The sequence below is a fragment of the Vidua macroura genome, chromosome 1, assembly GCF_024509145.1.
Source record: "Vidua macroura isolate BioBank_ID:100142 chromosome 1, ASM2450914v1, whole genome shotgun sequence".
In the NCBI taxonomy this organism is placed as follows: domain Eukaryota; kingdom Metazoa; phylum Chordata; class Aves; order Passeriformes; family Viduidae; genus Vidua; species Vidua macroura.
In genome coordinates, this window is record NC_071571.1 from 92,779,141 (window position 1) to 92,797,213 (window position 18,073).

Genomic DNA, 18,073 nt, shown 5'->3' on the forward strand with positions numbered 1-18,073 from the left:
TATATAAAAGTCACACCTACTAAATGCATAGCAAAGTGATGTGTGAGCAAAGATAGTATCATACATAAACATTAATCATGTGTCGAAGTGTCTAACTTCTAACTTAATTGAAAATTAAAACTGTCTATTACAAACATTTAGACTTAGGAGTCCAATAGACTAATCTGGTGCATTTAAAGCTGGAACAATGAATGTGATTGAGTCACCAAGTCCCACGGGTAATGCAGTGGATTACTAAATCCTCTAGTAGCTGATTCTTGTTTAATGACAGCGTTTCATAAAATAAAAGAGAGGGGCAACTAATATGATATTTCATTGTCCCCTATACCCAGAAGTTGCCACATAATAAGATGTACTACTATTGGAAAGACTTGTACAGTATTATAATCAAATTGTAAAATATAAGATTACAATTGTGACACAGAATAAAGACTCACTTTTGGCAGCTTTTTGAAACCTCAGGAGTGATAAGTTATGTCTTTCTCTTGCCACGATATAGTTGCTTAAAAATTCCAGACAAGTGAAATAAAATTGAATGCTAAAGCACTTGTGTAAGGAAAGCACTGGGTACCACAAGTAAAATGTAGCAAATAATCTTTATTAATAAGTCTTTTTTTTTTATTCCCCCATCCCCCATCCCCATTTTAAAGAATGGTTTTGGTTTTTTTTAATGGCTGAAAAACAGAACTGAAAATAAAGAGCTAAAATACAAAACCTTTCAAGGCATAAACCATAATTACTCTGAAAACAGTATAGCCCACTCTGAAAGAGCTACACTCTTTAAATATCCAACACAGTAGAAAGTTAAACACAATTCCAGTTACCTCTGCACTGCCAGTTACATGTAGCAAGCAGTTCTGGAATAACAATATTTTCACTCTCAAAGTTTAACTAATTTCTAACTTGGACTTTGGAACCAGATACAGACCTGCTGACATGAAGTCTTTCTGCAGTACTCTCAGTCTGTTAGCACACTACTTAAACTATACTTAAATTACACTGTTACAACTAAGTTAACTTGTTTTCACAAAAGCAAAGAGGGAGCCCTAAAAAGTCAGGAAGAGCCCAAAGGCATTGTAAGGAATGGCTGCCTCCTTTTAGCTCCTGCCTAGTGATATCCATAAGCTTTTCCAGTCCAAACTGTAGAGGACAGCCCTTCAACAGTCTCAGAGGTGTTTTTTCTATCATATCTGCTCAGAGAGGGCTCACAGGGGAGACACCAGAAGATTTAAGTGATTTCTGAGTTCAGCTTTAAGCCCCACCTGACCAAGAAGCAGAATAAAGCAATAAAATCAAGCAGGCCTGTCCAAGCATCTGAACACAAACTACTTCTTCCAGAGTCAGGTGGCCTCAGACTTGGACCAGGGCTCTAATACACATTCAAAGGCAATCAGAGAAAGCTTCATGTTTAACCCTGACCTCTGGCTGCACATTCCTGAACACACACTGGCAGCACTGGCAGGCCTACCAACAGTTACCTTTAATAGCAAGAGGAGATAAAAAAAAAAAAATCAGTACTCCAAGTGGAATCCCAAGCACAGAAGAACCCAAGTATCAGCAGCTTCCCACCTACCCTTTGAGTCACAGCAAACAAAGCTCTCTAATTATCCTCCCATGCCCTGCCCCACCTCCCATCCCCCAGTTTCAGGATGTTCACCAAACAAAACATATACTTCATATTCCCAAAACTGCAGGATTAGAAAAATATTTGACATTTCAAACTTCCACTAAAGTTGCTTTAGTAAGTTACATGTAAGATATTTTACTTTCCACAGCAAAAACTAGAAAATTCAATAATCAAAGTGGCTAAAAGTTGAAATAAAATGCTGTGAATCTGTTTGGCACAAACAGGCCTGCTATCTTTGCTAAAGAGCAAATCTGTTGACATTGAATATTTTAACACAGTGATCGGCTCCACAACTTGCAAGCTGCAACCACTTGCTGCTGTTCTCATCATTATGTCCAGCTCTGCCTGCATGATGTCTCCAACATAAGCGTTTCACAGCAAGAGCATGACTTTGGCTGCAACAAAAAGAAATCCATACGTAACTGCAAAATGTTAAACACAGTTGGGCATGTGAGCATAAACATCAACATTCATGTAATTAGTACTCTTCAGTTAACACTACCAACTGAGGAAAAACTGACTTGTGACAACCAGCAGGTATTAAGTTCTTATTAAGTAGGATCATTAACACTAATGACATTCTGTCCTCTCACTCATCAATAATTCAAACAGCTATTGATTTTCAGTTTTTCCACATTAAGCTGGAGGTCAAGTATCTCAGTTACTTAGATATGACAGATTTCTGGCTTTTAGCCTGCGATTTCCTGTTATCTGGTTTCTCTTTCCCATTCACTGCAAGCATACACAGGCCAAAGTCACCATCAACTTCCATTTCTGTTACTATCAATGCCAGTGTGTGACCCAGGGGAGTGCTTCAAGTGAAACATTCCAAGTCTCTCCACAGAGTCTCTCTAGCTGTCACCACAGCAGCCCCACATATTCATTCCTCACATGTCATTCCTTTGGTTTCTGCTGGAAGCTGCTCATGAAAGCTTGCTGTCACCCACTCCAAAGTGTTTTGCTGATGTACACAGAGAGCGATCCTTTCCACTCTCTCTTCAGTGTTTTCTATCATCATATTTATGACTAAAGGTAAAGCTATTTTTTTTAAGTAGGGCCAACAAAGGGTAATACTTCTCAAAGCTTTTGCATAGCATGAAGTATTCTGGGGTTTAACGCCCCTCTGGTTTTTGTTTGTATTTGTTGGGAGGTTTTTTTAATACATCTAAATAACCAATATTTTTATTTCTGGGTTTTGCTTCAAGACATCTTTAAACTTTCAGGGATCAGACTTTTCCTAAAATGATAACAATTTTTGGTGTAGAAATAAACTAAATTCATATATTTTATGCTATAAGAACAGAACTCCAGCACTGTTAGCCTGAAGAATAATATTTCATTGCTCCTAACTCACTTCAAAAGACATACCTGTTATCTATCTCAACACCTGTGGTCCAGTCAGCCAGTGCTGGTTCTTTCCCACTTTGCTTCCATGTGTACAAGATAATCTTCCCATTCTCTAAGCCTACTGCAACAATGTATCTATCAAGAGAGTAATTACATTCATTTCATTAGAAATTACAGTAGACAGCTCAGTGAGGTCAGTTCTAAAGCAGGATAGAAAGAACTAGCACTCAAGCACTGTTGTTGCACCTTGCCCTTCAAATCAGTATTTACTTTTTCATGAAAAAAATTAATACGTCAAAGCTGCTTCTCAAAAAAAAAAAAAAAAAGAGCAAAGCAGAAACCTGCTACATATATTTGGTTAGGAAAAAATAAGGAGGTTATCACAACATCAGATCAGTCAATATTTTCAGAAGAATTAATGTGTTTCAGGTATGTTCATGCATCTCTCTCTCCTCTCCCCCACTTTCATTTTTCTCATTACACTGCTTGGAGAAGTTACCATACACCTGAAAAGGTAGCTAGGAAAGAAAAAAAGTAGAGATCATTCTGTTAAAGAATGGTCAAATCAATTGATAGGTAGATTTAGGGAGCTGTTTAGCCACATGAAACTAGTTGACTAAAGGGATAAATACTAATTTCAGATTAAACACAAAATGACAATACAGAAAACCAGCAATACCTTCCACCAGGAGTAAGCACACGGCTGATACTAACAGCAGTCACAGAATCCCCAGCAGCCAGCACTGTTGAACAAGGTTTGATTGAATCCAGCTCATTCCCTTCGGTAATCACTGGCAAATCACACTGGCCCCAGATAATGACCTGGTAAGATAGAGAGTCATCTGTGAACTTCCACTTTAAACTTCTTGTAAATGCACGTACAAAAACATAAGGAATAACTTCATTAAAATAATTTCAGGGCACAGTGGATGACCCTAAAAATGGTAAAAAAAGCCTCTACCTACAAAGATTTGACTTTGTAGGCAGTCTGTCTGATTTCATTAAGGTTACTGACAACAAAACCAGATTCTGTTATGAAAGTTAAAGAAAAACTTGAGACCCATAGAATTATGTGACATATGCTTGTCTTACTGCATGAAAAAAGAAGGGAGAACGTCCAACTGGCAGCCCACAGTCTTGTATATACATATTCAAGCACTTTATTTAGCTTATGAAAGTATCACTGATTTCTGTGCTAATACATGCAATAAGATTTTTGTGTATATATAAAATAGGGGCTCATCAGAACACAGTGTTTGTTATTCTAAAAGATATTTAAAGTAACTCTGGGCTTTCTAAATTCCTTTAACATTAATTACCTTTTTGTCCCGACTACCAGTAATAAAATACTTGCTATCTGGTGTCCAATCACAGGACCAAATGATTCGACTGTGAACAGCTGTATTTTTATCTGTGTATGCACAGCAAGTGAAGACTGGTCCTGGAATAAAACGTATAGAGGAAAAAGCCTTGTTTCAACTACTTTACATATTAAAAGTGATTGTTACTCTTACTTAACTCTATGTCAGAACTGCAAGAATACTTGGACATTATTCCACTCATCTTTAAAGAAACTGGGAATACTTAGGACTATATTAACTTTTTTTTCCAGCACTTACCACAGTGATAACTAGCACCTGGTCAAGACCATATCAGTAAGCCCTTATAGCCGTAAAGCAGTAGAAACAGTTCAATATTTTAAATGCACTTCTTTTTCAGAAGAATTTAAGTATAATACATTCAGGTTATTTCTATCAAGTTTCTTTAAGAACACCGACTTCAGAAGTTTTTCAATAGTTCAACATTTACCTTGTGTTCACGTTTCCCCAGTAATTTCACTAAAGCTCTTATTTACCAATAAAGTCCCAACTGCTCAAGTCATAATGGTCCAATTGTAAAGACTAACGTGTTCCCAAAGAGACAAGCTTATATTTCAGCATGTATACAATCAGGCACTATATTTGATCAGCAGATCAGTAATGGGAATGCTTTTTCTAAGTAGTAATTTTGGAGCATAGACTTTAACCACTTTTTGGGATGCCAATAGCAGCAGTTTGGCTTTACACTGATAATGATGTTATTTGTAGACAGAAGGGTTATTGATGAACAGATGAAAAGAGGATTTCCTCTACTTGCTATGAGTATTCATGATCCTTATCCTGAATCATTGTGTAACTACTGTGGACAATATGCCAGGCTTTAGAATAGAAGTCTGAATAGAACAGAAATTCAAGCCAGGATACAACTGGACACTGTCTGAAGGGGCCAAAACTCAGTGCCAAGTCTCTAGGAACATTCTATAGAGCCCAGCAGTGTTTATAAGCTATTAAGCCAAGAGTGCAGTGATAATCGCTTTCAGCACAAGCATCTGTTCTAGGATTCTATTAAAGTGTTCAATAGCAATCTCCTCATGATTTTGCAAGGCTCAAAGTCTTAATGAGAAGGTCAACTGAATCCTTACTATCAGCTCTTTTTCCAGACATAGCCAGTCCTAGTCAAATTAATCAATTGTGTAGGATTATCAGAAAGCCACACCAAAGACAGAGATTAATCCTGTCAAGAGTCTCAAAGTGTCATGCCATGCAAGAAAGGACAAGGCAGCCTATGCAGGATATGGGTGCAGCACTGAACCTTCTGGCTATGCCTGCACAGAACTCTGCAATGAATGCTCTCCTTGACAAAATGCCAATCTGAAGTTCAGCTTGTATACTTGATTTCAGTAAATCAAACATACAGTCACATGCAGAAGGCACGAGGACTTCATTATATCCATCAATTAAACACTATCTAAAGCTTGATTATATTCTTCTCCACATTTCCTTTTTATGTTTCTACAAATTAATTGCATTTCTTAAATCCACAAGAGCCTACAACACTAATAGTTCTTCAAAGTTGCAAGCAAAATGCCCATTAAAGTATTTTATCAATTCTCTTTCAAATATTTTGTAGCCAAAAATACTGAAAACTGCCAAGTCTACAAACACCTATATTCACTTCACGTATCTTACCTGACTCTGAGGAATTCTGTTTCCTCCACAGTGACCAATTCCTGTCTCTAGAAACAGCTAGTAAAAAGCTGTCATCAGGAGAAAATGCCAGCTGAGTAACAGTCAGACTGTGAAAAGACAAACTCTGCAGTTTCTTCCAAGAAGCAGTGCTCCACAAAATAATTGCTGCATGTTCTTTTTTGGAAGCCTGCATGGATGAAAAAAAAAATGAGAATCAATGAGAGCAAGTATAAAAGTCACACATTTCAAAGTAGTAAGATATTAGATAGCTTGTTTTTAGGCTTGCAATCAAGTAAGACCCTGCTTTCCTCTGGGAAGTTTCAACATTTTCCTACTTTCTTCTAATGCTGACAATATATCAGTAAGAAAACATTTCAGACATATATTTGTTACAATTTATTTTACCAATATCTTCAAATGAATCATACACAATTTAGGAATAGTAAGTTATTGGCCAACCACCCTCACCTTTGCAAGGCAACTGTCACTTATACAAAATCTTTCATGTTTTGTGAAAGAAGAGAATTCAGCCCTAGAAACTGGACAGCACTTTTCACTAGGTGGTGCTAGAATCTTTTCTTACCTTACATGCTGAGGCAATTACAGTGTTTGAATTATTGCAAGCAACACAAAAAATTTCATATCCATGTCCATATCTGAAATACACGTGAAAAGAAATTTAACACACCACAATCATTTTTGCAGTATGTATCAAAGTTGTCATATTAATTTAAATCCCTTTTCAAAACTGAAAGGCACCTGCCAGGAACTTCTCACCACTGTCTCAGTATTACATCCCAAATCATTTGCTCAGCTTTCAGTTTAAACATTTGCACAAATTCTTCCATTAGAAACTGGCTACAGAAAAATCTGTCCAGCCCATTCCATAGTCTTAAAGCATCAGCACTGCAAAAGCCACTCTAATGACTAACAAAGCAGATTAAAGCAGCATTTAATGTATCCTGATTTTCTTAAAAAGCAATTTTAGCACTACCAATTAAAATCATAGGCCACGTATTTGAAAACCACTGAAGAAATATGCCGCAATCACACAGTCAAAGGATGCCTATACTGTGAAATACTGCGAGAAGATTTCTGAACTAAAGGACAAGCATCATTTTGGAAAAGGAAAAAACCTCTGTAAAACCCCCAAAATTTCTAGCCTTCTCCAGAAATACATTTTTTAATCAGTCTTCACAAGAGTTCTGATGAAATCCAAGCTCATATATCCATAGTGGTATTTAACTAATAAGGAGAAATTCTATACAGACTAACACAAATTAAAACCAGTCACAAAAACAATTGGAAGTAAAGTAAAATTGGAGATGCAACCTATAAACAGTAGACAAGTATCAGCTTAATACCAGCTGGGTGAGGTGCTTTCCTATGATTCTCCTAGTTCTGAAGAGATAGGCAGTTCTCTTAATAAACTCCTTCGTCAGCAGTGTTAACTTCTTACATGGGACTGATGTTCATGGGATTTCACTTGCAGCCATAACAGCCACCTACTTAAATGACAAATTACTGTCTGGAGCTGTTGAACTGAGTCCAAAGCATCATCGCTGGGTATATCCCATCAACAGACTGCCAAAGCCATGTCTGAAGACTGGGAATATACTGGCTTTTATGAAATGTAACTGTGCCTGGACTTTTTAACAGGGAAAGGGACTGGTGTGTACTACCCCTAATTGAAATGTTAAGTTGCAAATTTGAGTGCATCTTATAATGATGAAGGTACTACTGCATGTCTTACTCTTAATTTGTCACCAGCAGGAGTTTTATCATAATGCTTACTTTTAAAGCACATTCCTGGAGACTGTTTAGTAGTGAAAACCACTGCAAATCAATTTTCTAAAACAAAAAATTATTGTATCAAAAGTATAAATTTCCTGAAATTCAATGATGGGAAAATAACCTGTGAAACAAATCCTCAGCTGTTTTGGTTTTAATCTCATAGAAGTAGTATTTGAAGAGAAGTTGATTTCAAGCTTCTGCATGCAATGCTTCTTTTGCTAAACTGAAGTGCCAAAATATAACCATTCTTACCAAATTAACAGAAAACATAAAATATTGTCTCAGCATTGTACAATTAATAGCATTTTTTTAATGCACAGGTAGACTGAGTGGACTTTCAAGTGTCCAGACAAATGAATACAGGAGTTTTCTAGTGTCAAAAAGGATCTCTTCCAACTTCCAAGTGTATTACATGAGATGTACATATATATAAACATAAATATATATGTCAACACTCAAGCTTTAATCTCAGCATGCTGCATATGAACTCTCTATGATAATTTTCCAAGAGGATAAAGATTAGCATATTCTCACAAGATTTACCATATTTTTAAACTTATTATATTATGTAAAAAATTCAGCCAGTTCTTCGTGCTAAAACCTCCTCAAGCAAACGTTTTGCAAAACTCAACAGTAGTCCTTCAAAATTTGGTGTCAAATTAAGAGCTAGGAATACACAAATGTCAATGACAAACAAGCTATTTTTAGCAAGTCAGTGCCTCACACTGTTCTTCTGCTGCTATGGCAACTTGAAATCTACATTATGCGATTTCATGTTACTTCTTTCAAGATTACTCTGACCAAAAAATCTGAAAGTCTATGAATGCTTTACATCTTGTTTCTCTTGCATAAAATGATCTGTATCATTAGCTGTGTCTCTAAAACCAGAAAAAAACTGCTCAGATAAAAGTCATCTGAAGACTGTCATAAAATGGAGTTATTTTAATGAATGCAGGATATAAAGGCAGATAAGCAGTACTCCCATAGCAGAGTATAAAATATTAATGTCCCACTAGACTTTGTGAAATGTCAAAGGCAAATGATGAAGAATTTTGGCCTTGGCTCCTTTTCACTACTTAAATATCCCGTATCAACCTACTTATGTGAGTGCATTAGCAGCCATGGAATGCATAGAAGAAACAGTTGAAGTAACAGTTAGAAATTACAAAGTGTGCAGATATGGTCTAACATCCACTGGCTTTCCTCCTAAAATAATTTTTGAGTACAAACACAGTAACAGAGCTTAAAAGCATTCAAAGCAGATTTACTGCCCAATTGAAGGCAAAGATGAACATCCATAGAACTTCCCCCTCGGTCCAATGAAAGCAAGCTGCACAGCCTTTTCCCAAAGCTTTTTATTTCCTTCCTCACAAAACTGGTAATGTAGAAAGGTGACTGCAACCATCAGCAAAGGCTCAACATTCTTCTCATTCCAGTCTGAGACCCCTTTCAGGAGAGTCAGATAAATAAACCCACAAGTGATTGAGATTATTCAATTTCTTTGTGCTATACTTTGAAGATTGATACAAAAACTTTGAAGACTGTGAAAGTATAGCCTCATGTTTCTGGGACCCTTACGGAACGAGTCATGCGACAACATTAATGTGAAAATTGTTGTGAATTTCAGTAAAGCAAGAAAACACAGCTGAAGAATTCTAAAACCCTGCAACCGCAAAACAATTATCATGACCACGTAACTCCATTATCTTTGCAACTGACAACCACTCTGTCGGCCTTGGGTGACAGGCTAGCCCCAAACTAGCCTTGTAACCATCTTACTCAATACTTATCACTTTGCTCTACCACTAAACACACTAGTTTGGCTGCTGGTTCTATCTATTGCACCTTACAACTCTGATAGGAGTTAAGGGCAAGCTCCTCCATTGATGCCTCAGCCTCTACTTCCATACCACATCTGCAAGCCCACGCACACCATGAAGTGGAAAGTAGAAGAAAACTACTATTACTCTCTTACAGAGAGAGACCTTCAGTATAGACAAGGTTTTAAGGAGAAACAACCAACTACAATAAAATTGTGACACATCAGTTCTAACTGCTGTTTTCTTCACTGTTTCCTAATTTTTATATATATATAATTTATTTATTTTACAAGCCATACAGCACACACAAAGTCAAATGACATAGTAAAATAGGAAGAGTTACAAGACTAGGCTACATCAACAGCTTTCTGAAAATTTTGTAACAAAGAAGAAAAGGAAAAATAACTTACAACTTCTGAATTTCAGGCCATAAAGTATTCTGCAGTAAGTGATCCTCTGGTGGAGGTTCTAAAAAAGATTTGTACAGCCTATTCAAATTTGATTTTTTTCAAATAAGCTAAATAATGCTTCAAGTTTATATCAAATGAACCCCATTCTCTATTACATATGACAGAAATAATTCTCATACCTGTAAGGATCAAGGGTTGAAAATAAATCTCTGGATACTGATTTGAAATGGCATTAAATGATTCTTCATCCTCATCTGGTTGAACAGCCATATCTCCTATTAAAATAAGGACTTCATTAGCTAGAGAACACACTAGAAAGGAGGGAAAATATGAGGACTTATTATACAAGTAAAAAGCATCTATATTTTTTACAAGTAGTTGAAACTAGGTTTCCCTTCTTGCAGAGTTACAATAATATGAATACTAGAAGCTAGTTATTGTAGTACATAAGAGAATAAGAAGGTTTTGAAGAAATAATAATCTAACTTTCATTTTGAAACTGACTTCTCTCCACCAGCACAATCTTTTAGAGAGTCCTAAAAAGAATTTCACTGAGTAAAGCAGTCACCAGAGTTCAACCTGTGTTTCACCAGTGTTAAACCTTTCTTTCTGTATTTGAAAAAGTTTAACACAAAAATCTCTGATACAAGTGATGAGTTCCTAAATTTGATGTAGATCACTAAATGAAAAGCCATATTTGAGCAAATGTAGCTACAACTTGCAAACTTCAGCAAAACTGCTGACGGCTCTGTCCTTAGCTTTAGGCAAAAGTATCAGAGGTAATCAAAACTAGTTAATTGCAAGTTGAAATTCAACTCTATCCTTCACTGAGAAGGTATTAAGAAAAAGGTACAGAGGTGGGGAACAGTGCCTCTCAAACAGAATCTATCTTTTTGCCAAATATACATCTCTAGCACAGCAGTTTCAAAAAGAAGGTACAGAAAAAGCAAAGCAAAGACTATCTTCTCATTCATTCCAACTTCGCTCTCTTTGAAAATGAAATGAGCAACATTCATCTCAGACCACTCTCTGATCACCAGGAAGATTCCTCTGCAGAACACATCTGTGGTGTTTTACCCTGAGCCATCAAGGCTGACAGCACTGTGTGAACAGTGGTGGATGATGCAGGGAAGCTCTAATCATGGTGCTGCTTCTGGTTGGGCCACATTAAATCAATTAGTTATTAGTGTGGAAATAGTTATTCTGTGTGTGGCAATAATCTAGAAGAAGGAGGTTTTGTTCCCTCTCTCATTGGAAGAACTCATGAGAAAGCAGGGGAAAAAACTTTGCCAAAACATATTTTACAAGTTATTTGAAGTACAACGAAATTGGCTTTTCTCTCACAAATGATTTATGAAAATTTGGCTTATTGCCATTGAAGACCCTGGAGACAAAGCTTATTAAAATGCTTCCTTTTGTAGATCCCACCTTTTGATAAAGCTTTAAGCAGAGAAAAAAAAACAGGTCTGACCTAGTTTGTACATTCCACTATAGTGCATTTTTACCAGAGACTTCATGAAAAACCAGATCCCTAGTCTGATTCCCAGTCTCAGGAAAATACTTTTTATCATTCTAGGAAGATGTCTGTCCCTCCTTCCCTTTTCCCCCACAATGTAATCTCCATTGCCTCTCCAAGATATTAGCTACTGTTGGCTAACTAATTCTTCCTTACTTGTGTTTTTTACTCTTAAGCACCATGTTTAGCTGCTAGCAAAGAAATAAACACTTTGCATGATTTTATTTCTAGATTCTGAACTTGCAGTCAAGCCTACACTTACAGACCTAATATGTACACCAGAACAATCCCTTAAATAAAGTTTCCACATGAAACACCACAACCATTATTTCTCACTAGCAGTACCTTCAAAAACAGCTTTATTGGATAATCCCAAAGCTGGCACAGTTGCACCTTCTGGAAGATCAGATGACTGCTGAATTAAAGAAAAAAAGGAAAGGTTACACACAGATTGTCACGTAGGTTTGGATTTCAAAGGCCACAGCTTAAGGAATCCCTGAGAGTTTCTAGAGTTACTTTCCTAGAGAAGTGAAGGGGGCACTTTGAAAAACTCTTGTCTAGAACATACCCTGAACAAAACAAAGACCAGTACTCTGGCAGGAAGGGAAAAAAAAAAAACAACAAAAAAGCACTTTTCTAAGGCCCCAGCTCAAGGATTTTCTTCAATGCTAATTGCAGGTTTTCTTCTACAATTATATTTATGCCAGCATATACATGACAATTAATCTATTAACTGAGAGCACTGCAGTTTTTAACACAATAGAACTGAGAAATCGTTGTTCTGAAGTGAAATAATAAAGCAGCATTTTGGAAAAGAGAACAGAGAGTGACTGCCTGTGACCACAACTTGAAACAAAACTCAGTAAATAGTACAGAGATATGGCTGCAATATGTGTCTGTTTAAAGTAGCACAAGGGAAAGACAAATCATCAGACAGAAAATAGTTCCATAATGGTATATGAAACGAGTAAAAATTTAGAAAGGGTAATAGAAAAAAAAATAGAAAGGGTAAGTGAACTTGGGGACCTTTGTGTAGAGATAAAAAAAGATCTAACAGCTGTAAATCCACTTATGGTATCAGAGAAGTTCAAAGAGAAACTGTTTTACTGAATTAAATCAATACTTTAGGTGATAGCTTAAAATGTACTTAAATGTTGATAATTAGATGAGACAATGTATCAGACACCCAGACAAGCATAAGGCCTCTAAAACAAAAATGGTTCCTCATTACAACCCAAAGTATAATACAATCCCATGGATTTGAACTGAATATACTCCTATTCAACCCTTTTAGAATATAAAACTGTTTTTTGGTTTCAGGTACTTTTTTTGAGGAAGGCATTTAAACCACATTAAAAAAAAGGTTCCCCACTTTAGTGATAAAATGTTTTCACAGAAAACAATTTCAAGAAAGCTGTTTAAAAGCAGCTATATAATTACAGCTTATAAAGCCTTCCTCTTTAACCAAAGCCCATGTGAAACACTTTGTGATATGAATCAAAAAAGAGCACTCAGAGGAAGAGCTGATAAGAAAAGTCTAAATAAAGTAAAATAATGACATCTGCCACCCTTATAAAAGCAAAATGTTACTTGTACAAAGGTCATTAAAGCAAATGCTTACAAATTCTTGTGGAATTAGAGCACTAAGCAGCTACTTATGTAACTTCTTGCTATCAAAAATGATTCTAATTCTATCCCAGATATTCCAATTGTTAAATTAAATGGAAAGGCTAATCCGTCTCTGAGAAACTGCACAGAAAACCCTGCTTTTGAGTGAGATACCCAAATAGCATGCAAGGCACTGTGCAGAGGCAACTATCTTGAATGAGGTCTGCTCTACAAAATGCAGACAGAATCAGAATTAGACCTTAATGCAAATGGGGAGCAAACAAAGCATAGCAACACAGGACAGCTGACATACCCACAACTAAGAACTGGAATGTAAAGGTCTCAAGAAAACTTCCAATGCCAAAGAGGAAATAAAGCATGAGCAAGTACATATTTATAAATATTTGTATGTAAGAACTAAACATAATGCCGAAAGCTTTATGCTATTTCCAAACATGCAATTACAAAAAAAACCAGTAATACCAACACATAACCACACAACAATGATTAGAACTAGGCAAGGCTACTACACCTTTAAATTAAGGGGAAACACATTAACAGGCTTTATTGTTTGCTTAATCCCCAAGTGTGTACAATGGTCTACTTTGGTTTGAGCTACTTAAAATTTACCCACACTCCTTTCAATCTTTTGACACAAAAGATGTTGTTGGTTTCAAATAGAACCTGTTTCATATAACAATACCATAAAAATACATATGACAAAACACACATGGAAGCAAGCAGAAGAGAAAGGAAAATAAGGTTACAGTTTCAGTACAACTGAAAGAATTTTTACAAAATTTAGTGCAATCTGCACTAACTTTCTGAGGCGTTAACTTATTTTACATCTAACAGGGTTCTTCTCTTCATGTAGCATTGCTTTAGCATACTTACATGGGAGCAGAGCTTCTCCATTGGGATACCAGTGATGTTACTGAAATTTTCTATAAAATTCTTGGGAGCACGAAAAACTCGAAGCACTTTTTCATCTGCTCCTGACACAAACTCAAACCGGCTGATCATTGCCAGACAGCGCAGGTCGTATCCGTGTACTTGAGGCCTGGCAATTTCATGCCATGTTACCTAAAAGTGAGCAGACACACTGCTAAAACGCAATTCTTAAACAGAGAAATAGTGCAAAAAAGCACCCCTCTGTTACTTGCTGAATTTATTAACACAAAGCAAAGATAAGAGCAACCTTCTACTGATGTGCATAAAACTGGTGCTCACATACATCAGTTGAAATCTCTTTTTCCACCAAACCATTCCTGTAATTAGTAAACTGTGTCCCTGCACAGATGTGTTTAAGGCACTTACTGTGACTTCTTCATGCTAGACAGTCAGGAATAGAATATAATTTGCCTAAGTAAAAAGAGGTTTGTATCCTACTACTTCCAAGACTTAGGTCTGAAAGACCTAAGAAAGGTAGTGATAATTATCCTGCTTCCTTCACCTGTCTTTCACAAAGAACAGCAGCACTGCTGTCAAGAGGCTACAGATTCCTACTTCCCTCTTTTCTTTAAATACTTGATTCAAGTGAGACCATTAAATAGAAGCTTTGCAAAAAACTGACAAAACCATAATAGATTCTAAGTGTCATTTGCTATTTCACCTTCAGTTGGAAAAATTCAGTGTGTACTTTTGAATTAAGAGCTAGCAGAACCAAAATCATTTGAAATAACTTAGACTACTTCAGTATTACAATGCCTGTAGCCAAGACTAGATGTCATATGACTATAAGCAAAGGCATTATATTGACTGTAAACCCCACATATCACCCTAAAAACTCAATTGAGTTTTGAATGTTGAAGTTTCTGATAGGACCTGAACGGGAATTTGAGACATCCTACAAAACCTCATGATTTCACAAGGGCTTGATTATTTTTCAGTGAGGAAAAGAGCATTTATTCTTTAAAAAATATAAAATCAAACAGGGCAACAAGCCCTTCTTACCCTTTACTGGGTATATCTTTGAATACAACACAAAAAGCTCAAACCCCAGACAAAGAGAGGGCTATATAAGTCATGCAATAAGCTTCTTCCAGAAAAATCAGGATGGAAATTTGCGTGACAAATTGAAGCTGATGGTTATCCCTCTTTTCTGATATTCTGATATCAGAACTGAGACTGTAAGGAAGGATGCTTATTTGCATTCAACACTTAGTTTCCTTTTTATAGGGAAAAACATGAGCTGTAATAATGAGCTGTAATACTAACTTTCCATAAACATCTGAACCATCCATTCTGTCTTGTTAAGACAAACATCAGATAACACCTGTTGTGATCTTTCAGATGCTAAACTCAGTGTGATAAAGAAAAGTAAGGCATTTTAAAAGCCTGTGTTATCCAAGTTCATGAGCAGCAGAACTAGAAACCTTTCCAGGGTTCAAAAGTCCTGAATAAACCTCTTCAAATGACCCATTTCTATTCCAATCCTCCACTTCACCCATCCAAAAAGGATACTAAAGCTGTCTCCCACACCTCATGCAGCAGCAAATATTGAAACTATTTAGATTTACACCTGGTCAAATCAGCCTGATAGCTGCTCTGCTTCAGAACAGGAAGGCAAAGTACAAGAATTCAGTTTATGCCATATTTAGGTATAAAGAATGATGAAGAATTTTAGCCTTGGCTCCTTTTTGCAGTGATTACTCTGCAATCACTCTGCTAAATCAATTGATTCAAAAGTTTTAGGGTGAGCTGTGCAGGTAAATCATACAAAGATCAGGTTTTTTCAGAAGAGAGGATTAATAAGCAAGCAGCATACATAATAAAGAGTGGTACTTCAGTAGGTCACAGAGAAAGTGATATTGACAACTCTTGAATGCTGCCAACTTACATCACATGCTAGTCCTGAACTTTGTTTTGATATATTTAATGTACCCTCCTGAGTGGAGATTAGGGTAAAAAGCAAGGAAGGAAACTGGAAATATCCTTCCTACAACACAAGGCAAAGTGTAGCTCTTGAAATGGGATTGCCACCACTCCTGTGTGGCCTGGAAGAAGGAAATCGAAGAACTGATGCCAAATTCACTGTCTCAGAAACATCAGACCTCCTGTACTGGTCTACATTACAGAAACTTTGATAAGACAGCTATAATAGCCTCTCCAACCAATGGCACAGCCAGTCTAGTTTCTGCCAGTTTCCTGAATGGAACATTGGTACTGTTCTGCCAGAAAAGGTTGTATCTGTAGAGGAGCAAAATGCATGAGAAACAAGAAACAGGAACTTCTGCATTCCTAAACAGACTTCCCCCCAGCCCAATGCATGAGGAGGGGGCAAGCAGCTGTGTGGTCCTTAGTTGTTGGCTGGGGGTTAAAACAGGACAGGTACCAGCTGTACTTATGTAGTTCAGATAATCATTCCAGTAAAACAGAGTCATTAACAAATTAATGTAAAAAAATACAGTGAGAATTTTGTTTGGATTATGTTTGTGTAAAAAAGCACAGCCAAAGTTTAGTTTCTTTATTATTACCTGCAGCAGTGTAGCCAATTGTTAAACACTGCAATAGGTGGTTATCAATACCAGTCATATATTCCTCCTTCTGTATTACTGCAGAGCCTGTTTTACAAGACTCTGGGAGAACACTAACTGAAGGTAATCTGGACATGGACTCAGGATTGAACTGCAATCATACAGTGTGATTGCAAATACTCTGCCACTAATATTTTTAAAGTGAAAACAGCATATACTCAATTACCAAACCAAGCAGTTTTAAACAGATCATGGCTTGGGGAACTTTAAGGTTTGAGTTATATTCAGACAACTCGTTCCAAACTCAGGACCAACCAAGCCCCCTTAACCACACTCACAAAATCTTTGAAAATCATACCTCGGTCTCTTCCTTCCTCTTCCATGGAGCAAAGAGCCTCGTAGTTTGATCAGAGCTCACACTGATGATAAACTCTCCTTCTGGATCCCACTTCACATCTTCTACACTGTTAAAATGTCCCGAAATCACAACTTCTGGAGTCCATTCTTTCTATGAAAAGAGTTTCACAAAGAAGTAAGGAGTTTTTCATTTGACTGATTGGCACATTCTAAGCAAAATAAAAGTATAAATGTGCTTATTAAGAAAGTAAGAAAAAGACATTTGTAAACAGCAAATCATTAGAACTCAAGAGAGGCTGAAGAGACACAAATATTGATGTATTGCTCCCATATGAAAGAAACTTGTGTTATTTGTTCAGCTGTGAACAAAGCACAACCACAAAGGAGTTTAATCTATTCGACTGACTTCATGATCCTCACAGATAAGAAGCAAGAGTTTAGAGCCTGGAGGATTTCAACCTTCCTTCTGTGCAGGAATGCGACTCCTACAAAACATTCTATTCAGAAAACGACTATTTCAATCACTAAGTTTAAAATATACTGCTACACTTTTCTATTAATAACAGAAATTAACCTCAAATGACTTAAAAGTACAATTCTTTTAAGTAATACTACTAACAAAAAAACCAACATACCTTATTAACTGTAGCCTGTTTCCAAAGGTGTAGTGCTCCATGAAAAGCATGAGCAATGATCATTGAACCATCTGGACTAAACTGGCAGTCAAAAAATCCAAGAGTATTGCCACCCACTTCACCTACCCGTACCTAAATTAATGAACAGAAGTGAAATATCCATGAAAATGGCCTTCCATTCCTACAAAATCATTCTTACTTCATGAGATGAAAAACTACCTATAGACAAGAGTTCACATTACACACACAAACACATTTGAAGAATATTTTAATTGCAAAGTTAAGCACTGAAATGTCATGGGAATTAAAGCTGCGTGCCAGTTGAATGGAACCTCCCTTCAGAGACATCTCAATACAGGATTCCCCCAAGGGAAAGAAAACACTACAATAGATGAGATGCAAACCCAAATGTTCTGTGTTTCAGTCCAGCTTGTTGGATGCAAGAGCTCCTTATCATCTGTTGCCTGGCTACTAC

At 36.7% G+C, this 18,073-nt stretch overlaps 1 protein-coding gene across 4 annotated transcripts in view; it reads right to left on the reverse strand.

The window, feature by feature from the left end:
• Window positions 1-577: 577 nt before the first annotated feature.
• ELP2 (elongator acetyltransferase complex subunit 2) overlaps window positions 578-18,073 on the reverse strand; it is a 38,429-nt gene continuing 20,933 nt past the window's right edge. For 2 of the 4 annotated variants that reach the window (XM_053993811.1, XM_053993838.1), the window contains 12 exons: window positions 17,599-17,730; window positions 16,965-17,114; window positions 14,025-14,213; window positions 11,868-11,937; window positions 10,186-10,281; window positions 10,007-10,064; window positions 6,566-6,638; window positions 5,983-6,169; window positions 4,294-4,415; window positions 3,654-3,796; window positions 2,996-3,109; window positions 578-2,022 (listed from right to left, as the gene is read on the reverse strand). In XM_053993811.1, the coding sequence (XP_053849786.1) occupies window positions 1,866-2,022; window positions 2,996-3,109; window positions 3,654-3,796; window positions 4,294-4,415; window positions 5,983-6,169; window positions 6,566-6,638; window positions 10,007-10,064; window positions 10,186-10,281; window positions 11,868-11,937; window positions 14,025-14,213; window positions 16,965-17,114; window positions 17,599-17,730 (1,491 nt within the window). In that variant the 3' untranslated portion in view covers window positions 578-1,865. The remainder of the gene's footprint in view (window positions 2,023-2,995; window positions 3,110-3,653; window positions 3,797-4,293; window positions 4,416-5,982; window positions 6,170-6,565; window positions 6,639-10,006; window positions 10,065-10,185; window positions 10,282-11,867; window positions 11,938-14,024; window positions 14,214-16,964; window positions 17,115-17,598; window positions 17,731-18,073) is intronic. The other 2 variants (XM_053993829.1, XM_053993820.1) reach the window with 2 other exon arrangements.